At 29.8% G+C, this 13,005-nt stretch overlaps 1 protein-coding gene across 1 annotated transcript; it reads left to right on the top strand.

The window, feature by feature from the left end:
• Nucleotides 1–2,484: 2,484 nt before the first annotated feature.
• On the top strand, nt 2,485–8,502 carry LOC108692753 (disheveled-associated activator of morphogenesis 1). The gene is made up of 10 exons (XM_018201209.1): nt 2,485–2,770; nt 3,360–3,584; nt 3,793–4,390; nt 4,459–4,733; nt 5,257–5,592; nt 5,804–6,273; nt 6,500–6,936; nt 7,186–7,313; nt 7,390–7,560; nt 8,128–8,502. Exons 1-10 carry the CDS (start codon nt 2,528–2,530, stop codon nt 8,395–8,397), a joined length of 3,153 nt encoding a protein of 1,050 aa, XP_018056698.1. The 5' UTR covers nt 2,485–2,527; the 3' UTR covers nt 8,398–8,502.
• The last annotated feature ends 4,503 nt before the right edge of the window (nt 8,503–13,005 follow it).

The following is a 13,005-nucleotide window of genomic DNA, read 5'->3' as shown; positions in this document are numbered from 1 at the left end:
ATATTCTCTCTATATATATATATATATATATATATATATATATATATATATATATGTATGTGTATATGTATACACATGTATATAAATACAGGCTGTTTCATTTTAAATAATTCATTAAGATTTCTCGAAAACTATGGTAGATACGAAAAAACAGTTTTAAACAGTTGTATGGTTCGGAGGGGAACAAAAGAAGGTATCATTATTATTATTTCATATTTTTCCATATCATAGTTTTCGAGAAATCGTAATGCATTATTTAAAATCTTGTATACAGAGTGTTTCAAAATATGCACGAATAAAATACACTACGAAGTACAAGACGTCATATTTCATACTAAAAGAAACTATTGTTTTCTTTTGCAAAATTGCGCCTGACAAATAGTTTTTACAGGAAAACAGATTGAAGTTAACGAATAAGCTCTGATCTGGCGCTTAGGGCTCCTTGTTTACTTGTACCTAATCCTTGACTAGTATTCATAAGTAAAATATTAATATGGCTTTGTGTTATAATTAGTTTATAACTATTTAAGTTTGTATTTAAGTTATAAGAATTAATTACTTGACCATGATCTTTTATATTGTATTGCTTCAAAAATAAAAAGATAGCAAAATAAATTATTGCTTTCATTTTTTACGTAATAATAAGTAAATGGATAAAAGAATTGTCTAATTACGTAGGTCTATCAGGTCTATCTGAAAGTAAAAACAAATGTAAATAATATGCTTGATGAACTTTATTAAAAGTTCTATTCTTTTAAATATTACACAATTGCGTATAGTAGTATAAGCAGTCATAAACTAATCATAACAAAGCCATATTAGTATTTTAAAATATTACTTATGAATATACTTATGAATACTAGCTAATTAGGTCCAAGTGAGGAACGTGCGCTGGTTCTGAACGCCACATAGATCAGAGTCCTTATTTATTAACTTCAACCTGTTCTCTTGCAAAAACTACTTATCAGACACAATTTTGCAAAAGTAAAAAAATTATTTCTTTTAGCATAAGTATGACATCTTGCAGGAGCGAATTTTGAAGCACCTTATATGTATGTATATATATTTCTATTATCATTATCATTCTATTGTTGATCGACTTTGACATCAGAATATGATTTCTTCTAAACTGTTTTGATTATCATAAATTGAAATAATCGAGTATATAAGTTTGCACTATATATTCGTAATATTTTTTTATCCTTGAAAAATTTTAGTATGCACAGAAAAATGTTAATATTTCAACATATTTTTTTGAAAGATGGAATTTTTATGTTCCAAATCTTAAAATTACATTAAAGTTTCGTCAAAGAAGAGTTTATCGATCATATCAACAAACACACAGCTTACATTTCGGCTTTAGTCTATAAATTTTATCATAATAGCATTTTTTTACTTATTATTACAGAATAATAATTTATGTTATAACTAAGAAATGAATTAAAACACACATAGACACATGTGTGTCTATGAATTTCAAACTTTCTATTCTTGACTGCATAAATTTCATATGTCTCTATATACAAAGTATATACGGATATTGTTGATAATATTTTTTCAAATTCTTTCTTGTTTTCGTAAGAAATTTTGTTAAATTCACAGACTTCTATAAATAGTCTGCCGACTTTGCCTCCATGTTTGAAAATAGCTGAACAGCGCCATATTTGTGTTCACTGACTCTCGCATAGATAAATTATACGAATGATAACATTAGTGTTTTTATATAAATTCACGCGATATTCACAAACAGGATGCATATGGAAACTAAAACAAGGGCAACAAGGAAATCAGATTTATCTCTTTCTATTACATTGAGTCAATAATCTATTTATATAATTAATAAATTACAATAACAACAATATTTGTCACGATTTATTATTCTATTTATATAAGTCTGTGGTTAAATTATTCAACATATCAATGAACAAACATGTAAAAGACTAGAAAGTTTTATTGATTGAACATGAAGTTTAGTGCAAAAAATTATGCCAATGATTGTCAGCCGATTGCATTATTGATTATTGATTATCACAAAGCTCTACTTGTTTCCCCAAAACTCCACATGCGTATACATACAACTATTATAAATATTTTTTATTTAATAGCTAAATCTGCAAAAACGTATTTGCAATAATTTTATATTAGCCTTTATATTGTATTAAATTTTTAAACATCTTTAAATATTTTCTTCTATGTATGTGTAATGCAAACATTGACTTATTTAAATTGATATTGAATTTATGGCACATACAAGTAATACAATTATTCATAGTACATATGTTCCGTACACGGAATAGAAAGTAAAAAATATTAGAAAATTCATTAATAACTCGACATATATAGGATTAAAGCAAGAAAATTATTATTTTTGTATCTTTTTTATATTTATTGATGTAATATATTATTTGCATAATCTGTAATGCATGACAGAATACTGAACTAATCTAGATGCTCCTCGCAGGATGACGAGCCACCGGAAATCACATATTGCGTTGTGGAACACACGGGTACGCTCACACTACAAGCAATGACACCAACCTTGCCAATGCCAGCAGAGGAGGAACTGAATAAAATGTTTCTCGAGCTTGTCGACGAGTTAGACTTAACTCAAACCAATCGGCAAGCAGTTTTGGCACTTCCAGCTAATAAAAAGTGGCAAATATATTGCTCCAGGAAAGGTAATGATACATTAGATAATGGAGGCTTGCGCACTACTGACCTTAGCGGCGATCCCGAAGATTATATCAATAGATTGAAGACGATAGCGAATGTGAGTAAATAAAAATGTTTAATGGAATCTACTATGATAGAATGATAGAATAAATCATTTTATTTCTTTGTATGTAAAGTATTACTTTAAACAGATTCCGATCAAATAGGTTTTTGTATTAGATGAGTTTTTAAAAATATTTATTCGCATGGAGATGTCTTTCTATAATATAAAGAAATATACAACACAAAATATACATTTTTTCTTAATCAAATAATTTTTACGTGAATGGTATCATGAAAAAATGTTATTAACATGGTTTACTTCAAATTGTAATCACTTTGCCTTGAAAATTTTCTTATTGAAATTAAAAGATGCCATGAGAAAGATAAGATATAAGAATCAAAATTAAAAGATTGTGAACAATTCGTAAGAAAGTTTAAAACTTGTACAATAGCTATACTTTATAAGTTGCTTCACAATTTTCAGAGTTTTTGTCATGTCATTGCGTATATTTATAATATGACTACTGAGGCTTAATAATTTTTGCTGGAAAAAAGTTATAAAAAATTGAATTGTAAAATATTGTTGTATTTTTATTGATTTTATCATATATATAAATGTGACAAACCTATTGGATACTATACAGAATCCTTTCCCAGAAGAAGATGAAGAGGTATCAAATCAAATGCGTCAAGCAGAAGCTCTAAAGACTGCCCTGAGGACGCAGCCGCATAGCTTTGTTCTCAGATTTATAGAACTAGATGGTTTAAATGCTTTATTACAAGTTCTAGAGACTATGGATACCGAAGCAGCTAATAGTAATATCAACACCAGTATTATAGGATGTTTAAAGGCTTTAATGAATAATTCGGTGAGTTTTATCAATATAGGTAAGCATTATCCATAAAAATCTTTATTAATAACTATTTATTTTTATTTAATAAGCAGCTTACCTAATTTTTTCATACTTGCATGAGAGTTGAGAACGTGAATCATTGTTCAATGATGCCTCTAATAAGAAAAACCTTGCATCACAGTTTTTTTTCTTTTAATTTTAATTAATATTTTTTTCTTTCTAGAATGGTAGAGCGCATGTATTAGCGCATCCGACGGCAATCAACACAATATCACAATCACTCGCATCTGAGAATATAAAAACGAAAATTTCTGTCCTAGAAATTCTCGGTGCAGTTTGTCTAGTGCCAGGCGGTCACCGCAAAGTTTTAGAAGCCATGTTGCACTTCCAACAATATCATTCCGAAAGAACGCGCTTCCAATGTATAATTAATGATCTTGACAAAAATTTCGGCATCTATAAAGATAATTTATCCTTGAAAACAGCGATTATGTCATTCATTAACGCGGTGCTAAATTATGGACCTGGCCAAGTAACATTGGAATTTAGGTTGCACTTACGATATGAGCTACTGATGCTCGGCATCCAACCTATTATCGAAAAATTAAGAAAATACGAAAATGAGACACTCGATAGGCATCTCGATTTTTTTGAAATGGTACGAAATGAAGATGAGAAAGAGCTCGCCAGGAAGTTTGAAAAGGAACATGTAGATACTAAAAGTGCTAGCGCCATGTTCGATCTTTTGCGACGGAAACTCAGTCATACTGCTGCTTATCCTCATCTTCTCAGCTTACTAGAACATTGTCTTTTATTGCCACGTGAGTTTTGGATTGATAGATCTTACTTTTAGCAAAAACATTCTATAATGCAAATTAATTTTTTTCAGTGGATTACGGTTCGCATCCCCAACATTGGTTGTTATTTGATCGAATCGTTCAGCAAATTGTTTTACAGTCTGAAAGCAACGAGACGGGGTTAGTAAAAAATTCCGATGTGGCTCCAATAGATATAAACGTGAAAGAAATTGTTCATCTTCTCGCCAAAGAGGAGGAACTTGTGGCAGCAAGGAAAAAGGCTGAGGAGATGGAACGCGAAAATTTGGACATGTCTACAAAATTGGCTAAAAAGGAGCAAGAACTAGATTTGAGAACTCAAGAAAAAGTATTATCCAAATTCCATATTTTTGCCAATAGCAATTAACGAATCTTTTATGATAATCTGCATAATGGCAAATTTTTATTTATAAAAAGTACTCATAGACATACTATATACAGTCTATGTACAAAAAGAATTTTATTTTCTTAGTTTAATTTACATATTTGCTAAAACTATCATACATAACTTTTCAAATACGTTTAAAATATTAAGATCGATGTATAATAATATAAACATGAAAAAAATATACGTATTATTCAGATGTAAAGGTATTTTTTAGATATACTGAATATATTTTTAATATAAGTCTAATCAGTAATATGAAAAATGATAAATAACATTTCTTTTCTTTTTCTATAAATTTATTTAATAAAATAAAATAAGTTATTCGTTATCCTTATATTTTATTCTTATTATCTTTGATATGTCATAAATTTATGTCATACTTTTTTTGAATTGTCATTTATTGCTCGATATTATTTGCTTTTTAGAACAAATAGTATCATTATATATGATTATTTATTTATAGGAAGATATGGAAGCAAGTTTAGCAAGAATCAAAGAACGTCTTGAAAAAGAGATATCGATGCACATAGAGACAAAACAAAAAATTTCTGAATTGCAAGATAACCTTGAGATATTGTCGCGACAAGTTAACAACGAAAAATCAGAAAGGAAACGTCTAGAACAATTAGTAGCTTCAGGAAGTTTGCCAGACGATGCAAAAGCCACTTTAAAAATTGTGGAAGATGAAGTACTCGAGAAGATTGAGACTAAACTTACTCCGCCACCACCACCACCTCCTCCATTAGCACCTCCGCCACCTCCTTGTTTAATGCTGGCTGCTCCTCCGCCTATGAAGGTTGTTACTATATATTTAAAAGTTTATTAATTAAATATTTGTTATGTAACAGCAATAAAAAAATAATTTAATGTTTAATAATTAGTTTAAAAAACAGTAGTATACACAGTAAAAACAAAAAACTTTCTACTTGTTACAATCAATCACAACAATATAATTTGTTATATAGTAATTAGCCGGATAATTTAATTCAAATTAAATGTCTTAGATGGAGATAATAAAGAATGTTCCACAGCCGAGTAATCCTTTGAAATCGTTTAACTGGTCCAAAATACCTGAGCAGAAATTACAAGGCACGATATGGTCAGAATTGGATGATTCGAAACTCTATAATGTAATGGACCTCGAGTCCATTGATAAGATCTTCTGCGCTTATCAAAAAAATGGCGTTTCTACAGAAGGCTCAATAGAGGACTTGAGAACATTAGGAAAGAATAAAAAGACGATGTCGGTAATTGATTCGAGAAGAGCGCAGAATTGCACTATATTATTGTCAAAATTGAAAATGTCTGATAATGAAATTACTAGAACAATATTATCGATGGATCAACAGAATATTTTGCACATCGATATGGTGGAACAGTTGCTAAAGTACATACCATCTTCAGAAGAAGCTGCCTTGTTAGATATCCATCAAAAAGAATTGCAGAACAGGGCGGATTGTTTTTTATATCAAATATCAAAGTTAGTTGTATTTCTAACATTATTTAACTCTTAGATTCTCTCTCTCTCTCTCTCTCTCTCTCTCCCCCTCTCCCCCTCTCCCTCCTTCTCTCTCAAATTATGTAACTGTTTTCATCGGTTAATTAATTTTCGAATTATTTCAAAATTTTAGTCTTTCTTTAAGCAAGAACAAAATAGATCAATAAAACATAGAACAAATAAAACGTAAGATCTCTTTTATTTTTAGAGTGCCACATTACGAACAGAGATTGCGTTCTCTTCATTATAAAAAGAAATTTGCAGCTAGCATTGCGGAATTGACACCGAGGATGCGAGCAGTTTTAGAAGCGAGCCGACAAGTAGCCAGATCAAGGAGACTCAGAAAACTTTTAGAATTAGTTTTAGCATTGGGAAATTATGTGAATCGTGGAAACGCGCGAGGTAACGCGTGTGGCTTCCGATTAGCTTCTTTGAATCGTCTAGTCGACACAAAATCTTCTTGTTCCAAGGGAACAACTTTACTACATTACCTTGTACAAATTCTCGAAGCCAGATTTAGAGAAGTTCTAGAAATCGAAGAAGACATGCCGCATGTTAAAACGGCTGCTAAAGTTAGTATGGCCGATTTGCAGAAAGAAGTGGCCAACTTGAAAAATGGACTGCAAGATGTTCAAAGAGAAATAGGTAACGGATTATATAATGATTGAATTTTAAGCAACTTGAATAAAAATTTGAATAATGCAACTGCAAGTTTAACTTAAAAACTCATGATTTTAAAACGATTAATTATGATAATTTTTATTTTCTATACTTTTTCTGTAAAAATAATGATTATCTAAAAGTATTTAAAGATACTTTTAGATTATTGTTAGCATTGAAAAAATAAATTATTATTGTAACATTTATCTTATTTCAATTTCATTCATTTTTTAGAATTTCATCGAGGTCAATCTCAAGTGCTTCAAGGAGACATGTTTTTACCAGCGATGAGAGATTTTCAGGCGCAAGCCACATGTAGATTAGCAGAGGCCGAAGACTTATTTCAAGATATGAAAACTAGAGTAAGAATAAACAATTAATGTTAATGTTGAGACTGTGACAAATAATTTATCTAACTATATAATTTTACCAAAACAGTTTGATCGAGCAGTGAGATTATTTGGTGAAGATTCGGCTGGTGTTCAACCAGATGAATTCTTTGGCATTTTTGAAAACTTTTTACAAGCCTTAGCTGAAGCAAGACAAGATGTAGAAAATATGAGAAAGAAAATCGAAGAAGAGGAACGTAGAGCAAAACAAGAACAGGAAGTAAGCAATATTGCTTCATAAATACATAAAGGAAGAAACCATTTGCCTATAGAAAATTGATTACCTACAGCCATAGATAGTATACTAGATCGTTAACTTCTGAGTTGATTTAATGACAACAACAGTATATAATTATGTTATACATATATGTGTACGATGTGTGTTGTGTATATATGTGCAAAATAATTGGAGCGGCCATTGAATGAACTCAATCGGATATCCGGCCATTTATAAGTCATTTTTAGTCAAAGTTAGCGATCTAATACTAATATAGACATCTATGCCAACAATATCATTTGCCTATAAATCGATTATTTTGTGTATCTCTCATAAGACGATGATCTGGCATATCGATCTCCATTTACAATTTCGGGAGGCGGGAGCCATTAAGTTAAGAAGAAGAAACCTACAGTTCGATTGCCTATTCTCTGCTTTAAAAACACAAATTATTTTTTTATATAATTTAAATATTTGTAGGCAAATCGATTTGTAGGTAATCAATTTGTAGACAAAAGGAGCCCTCTTGTATAAAACGTAAATATTATATTGCATTATAATTTCTTACAGCTCCGAAAGAGAACGATAGAGAGGAAGAACTCGCGGGAGGGTATATTAAATAGCATATCTTTAAATAAGAAGAATGAAGTAAATAGTAATGGACAACAAAATGATAACAAAGGCGAATTCGACGACTTGATATCTGCTCTTCGAACTGGTGATGTGTTCGGCGAAGATATTGCTAAATTCAAAAGGTCAAAACGAAGACCTGTTACACCTAGCAGTCAAGAATCACGTAGGCATAGTACTCACAAGGAAGATTCCCGAGAACGTCACTAAAACTCCAATAGGATCAAACAGATCATTTGTCAGGATCTTATATAATATAAGTTTTTCACATACAAAAGAATTCATTTATTTAGAATTTTACATATCATGTTTTAATAGCACATTACACATTATAGGGATGATCTAATTACAAATATAAATAACATTCCAAATAAATAACAAAAACAAAATTAATCTGAACTAATGAAAGTCAGCGAGAGGAAGTACGCAATAAAATTTTAACAAATAAATTTGTTACCTTATTTAATGGGGTTGATGTCTTCTTTATTTAAAAATCTTGAGAAATCATTGAACGTTTCAATTCTTTTTGGAATCATCATCAGCAATCTTTTTAATCCATATTAAATTTTGTGAACGGTCAAGGTAGAATCACTCACAGATTGCTAAAACTGTAGTAACCTGTTTAAATTTGTATACTTGAGATATTCAAAATCACCCAAAAAAATAACGAGTAACTCACCCACACCAATCGCCAAATCTCATCGTGAAACTTTGGATGATATTAATATTCACAAATAATCACTTTTTAATACATTTTATGTAGAATAGAATGCGAACAAAAATGTTGTAAGAAAATTGAGTTGTGATACAACTTACGTAGACCGAACGAGTAGGAGACTAAGTATTAGGATTACAGAATATCGCAATCACATAAATTGGAATACAAATAGCCAATCTGTTATCACGGATCACAGATTGGAATACAATCGAATTTGATTGGGAGAACGTCAAAATACTTGACTCAAAAAAAACGTTAAACAAGCGATTTATATCTGAGAAAATATACGTATGCGTATATAAAAAAATAGACTTGCTTTCTGAAATATGGATTACATCATGCTTATGCATCTATGTTAAATAATTTGACATACCTTATATTTCAAGACTGATAATAAATTTACTATGTAATTTTATACATAATATTAACGCGGCGTTTAAAATTTTTTTTTAGATTTTCTTTTTTATCCATTAAATTACATTTGTAATTATTACAATAAATGATTATAATTTTATTATATAATTTTACGCATAGTGTTAATGTGGCGCGTTAAATTTTAACTCGTTATTTTAGATCTTCCTTTTGACTCTTTAATTCTTGTATTAAATTATATTTTAAATTATTATAATAATTTTCGTTCTTATATTTATTATATCTATGACTTGACATTATATATGTTAAATATGATACATACATTATATATGATAAAATCAGCAGCTTAATACGAATGTACTGTCTTTATATTTTATATTTATTATGACTTATTTTCCGTCGATCCCCCCGACCTTTGTCAATTTAAACATTACACCTCTCTTCGTCACTCCGGATGGCTTAGACGAAGTGCAGAATCAAATCCACATAAAATGTATTAAAAAGTGATTATTTGTGAATATTAATATCATCCAAAGTTTCATGATGAAGATTTGGCGATTGGTGCGTAATTGCTCGTTTCTTTTTTGATTGATTTTAAATATCTCAAGTATATGAATTTAAACAAATTACACTACAGTTTTGGCAATCTGTGAGTGACTCTACCTTGACTGTTCGCGAAATCTATATGGATTAAGAATATTATTGATGATGATTCCAAAGAGAATCGAAACGTTTAATGATTTTAAACAAAGAAGACATCAAATGGAGTAACAAATTTATTTGTTAAAATTTTATTGCGCACCTCCTCTCGCACTGATTCTCATTAGCCCAGATTAATTTTGTTTTTGTCATTTTAAAGAGAGAAAGTCCTTGGTTAATATATTTATTTCATAAAATTATTTGAAGCGTTTTATAGACACGCGCGTGGCATACAAAAATCATATTAATTTAATAGTGCATTTCTACATATTTAGATATATGTAAGAAGTGCTCTTTTAAATTCAACTTGAAAAAAATTACGTAGAAATTTATTGTCTTTAAACGATTTATATATATGTATATGTATATACATATAGGGTAAAGTTGCCTATTACGAAGTACTTTTTTTTAAAGGCTTGTAATTTATTTAATTTGTAATCTGAATTTCTATCTTCATGTTAAATTTATGGAAAATATATTTAAGCTTTATTATCAAAAGTTAGCAGATAATAGCTATACTTTATTGTATGTGAATTTTTTATCAAATGTGCCGATTTTGATCATTCAGAAGAAGATTCTTAATATGAGGTGCTATCTCATAATAGGAAACTAAGGAAAAAATAAAGAACTTTTTGTACATATTTTTATTATATTACATAGTAGGAACAAAGAATTTAAATGTTATACATAATAATTATATAATTTTTCGATGTGTGTGTATGTGAGTATGTGTATGAATAATCTTAACAATAGCATCATCATTTCTAACATTTCATTCGCTAGTGGATGCATTCGAGGAGACGCTATTCACACCACAAACGCTACAAATTATTTGCGGAGCTACAAATAACGCTAACACGATCATGACATCATTAATGGTAGCGTGTTACATCACAACTGCGCACTATCAACGCTATTCCTTCCGAAGTATATTGGTAGCGTTAGCTTTTATAGATCCGTGAACGACTCTAGCGTAGCGTTTAGTAGTGTTTAACATTCATCAAAGTTAGATTAATTTGAGGGAATTCTATTCTCGAGTGGCACCAAACTTTTCTCTCTTAGAATTTCGTAAAGTAAATGTACGTACGTAATGTGTGAATTTCAAATTTTATCATAATGAATGCAATCTCAATTTTAATCTCTGCTGATGGCTTGCCACTAGGTTAGAGTGAACATAATTCTTGCTTATGTATCATCTTTAACTTTTCAAAATTTCTGCGAAGTTCAACTTGTGTATTTGATTTCATTATAAATGTGAAAGTCAGAGGTATCTTGTTACTACCAATTTTTAATTCCCGTGTACGGAAAAAAGTTATTGCGGTATAGCACGGCAGTGTATTTTGCTGCAAGTGCTTAAGGTTCTTATTAGATATAGATATGCTTCTTCTTCTGAAATCAACATGGATGTTCAAGAGTTCTTCCTTTTATCTAATTAATTTACTTAATGTAATTATTAATTTTTTGATCTAGTTTACATTGTTCATTTTGGTCTAGTGGCAAGCTAGAGATTGCAATTGAGATTGCGTTATTCACTACAAGAAAATAAAAAATTTACGTTAGATATATTTTATAAAATCTTAAAAATTTTAATTATAGGGAAAAGTTTGGTTGATGATTGAAAATCTCCTACATTAATTTAACTTCGACGAATATATCTCTCTGGTTAAACGCTACCAACACTACGCTAGGATCGTTCATGGAGCTTGCTAATGCGTTATGCTATCGCGTTATTGACTCCAAAAACAGCGTTGGTAGCGTTTGTGTCCATAGCACAAATAGTGTCTCCCCAAACGCATCCAGTATGTTTTGAGATATTGAATTGTTTAGATGCTCTCATATTAGCTAGGAATATCCGGAGTGTCTCACATATGGATATTCATGAATGAACTGACTGAGAGACTTGGAAACTGTTGTCAACAAATAACCTAGAATCTTTGACCTTCAATGACGAAACAAAATTATGTATTGACATGAGCAGAAGGCACATTGAACATTTATTGTAGATTTAATTTATTTTCTATTTTTCACAGAAGAAAATGCTTCATAACTCAGAAATAAAAGATTTTCGGAATATTGTTTATTAAGAAGACGATTCATTAGACGATTCAGTAGACGATTCATTAAAAACAGTAGAGATTTATTAAGAACTTTTTGTTTTAATGAGTTACTAACATACCTCTAAAATTTGATACCAATTTTTGGGAATACCCTGTATATACACACACACACACACGCGCGCGCGCGCGCGCGCACACACACACACACACACACACACGCATGCATGCGCACACACACACAGGATGTTTCCCTAAGTTTTTGCCAATCGCTTTTGTGTAGCTAGAACGAATTAAATTGAGTCGAAAAGTCCTCTATCATTTTATAATAGTAACAAAATATTAATTGCTGAATATTGTCTGGAATAATTTTTTACTCAAATACTATCAATTTTATAGACAAACTGCAAGAGATAAAAATCATTAATTTTCTTCTCAAAGAACTCTAAGAATTTTTTCAGAATTTTTATCAATTTTTTAGTACTACATTTTCTTATTTTTACAATATGAAAAAATATAATATATTAAAAAATTCTGAAAAATTCTCAGTATTCTATGAGAAAAAAATAAATAATTTTTGTCTCTTACTATTTTTCTGCAAAGTTGATTATATTTGAGTAAAAATTTGTTGAAAACCAATATTCAGCGATTTTTAATAATTAATGTCTCGTTAATCATTGCGAAAATTATAAAATAGTAAAGGACTTTCCGAGTCAGTTTAGTCCGCTCTATCTATACAAAAGTGATATAAAATATCTTGTAAAATATTCATTTTTCGTAATTTTATACGGAATAGACTATTCAATTAACATTATCATTAAGTTTTAACAAAATTATTAGTGTTTTGGAAAGCTCTCAAGATAAACTACAAGAATATGTGAATGAAAAATAGGATGTATCATTTGGAAAAATCAATGTGATCTTCATATGATATACTTTCAAATGATTATTCAAGGTCAAATCAATGATTCCATC

Source organism: Atta colombica, unplaced genomic scaffold, assembly GCF_001594045.1.
Source record: "Atta colombica isolate Treedump-2 unplaced genomic scaffold, Acol1.0 scaffold1, whole genome shotgun sequence".
NCBI lineage: Eukaryota > Metazoa > Arthropoda > Insecta > Hymenoptera > Formicidae > Atta > Atta colombica.
This window is presented reverse-complemented; position numbering and strand designations above follow the sequence as displayed.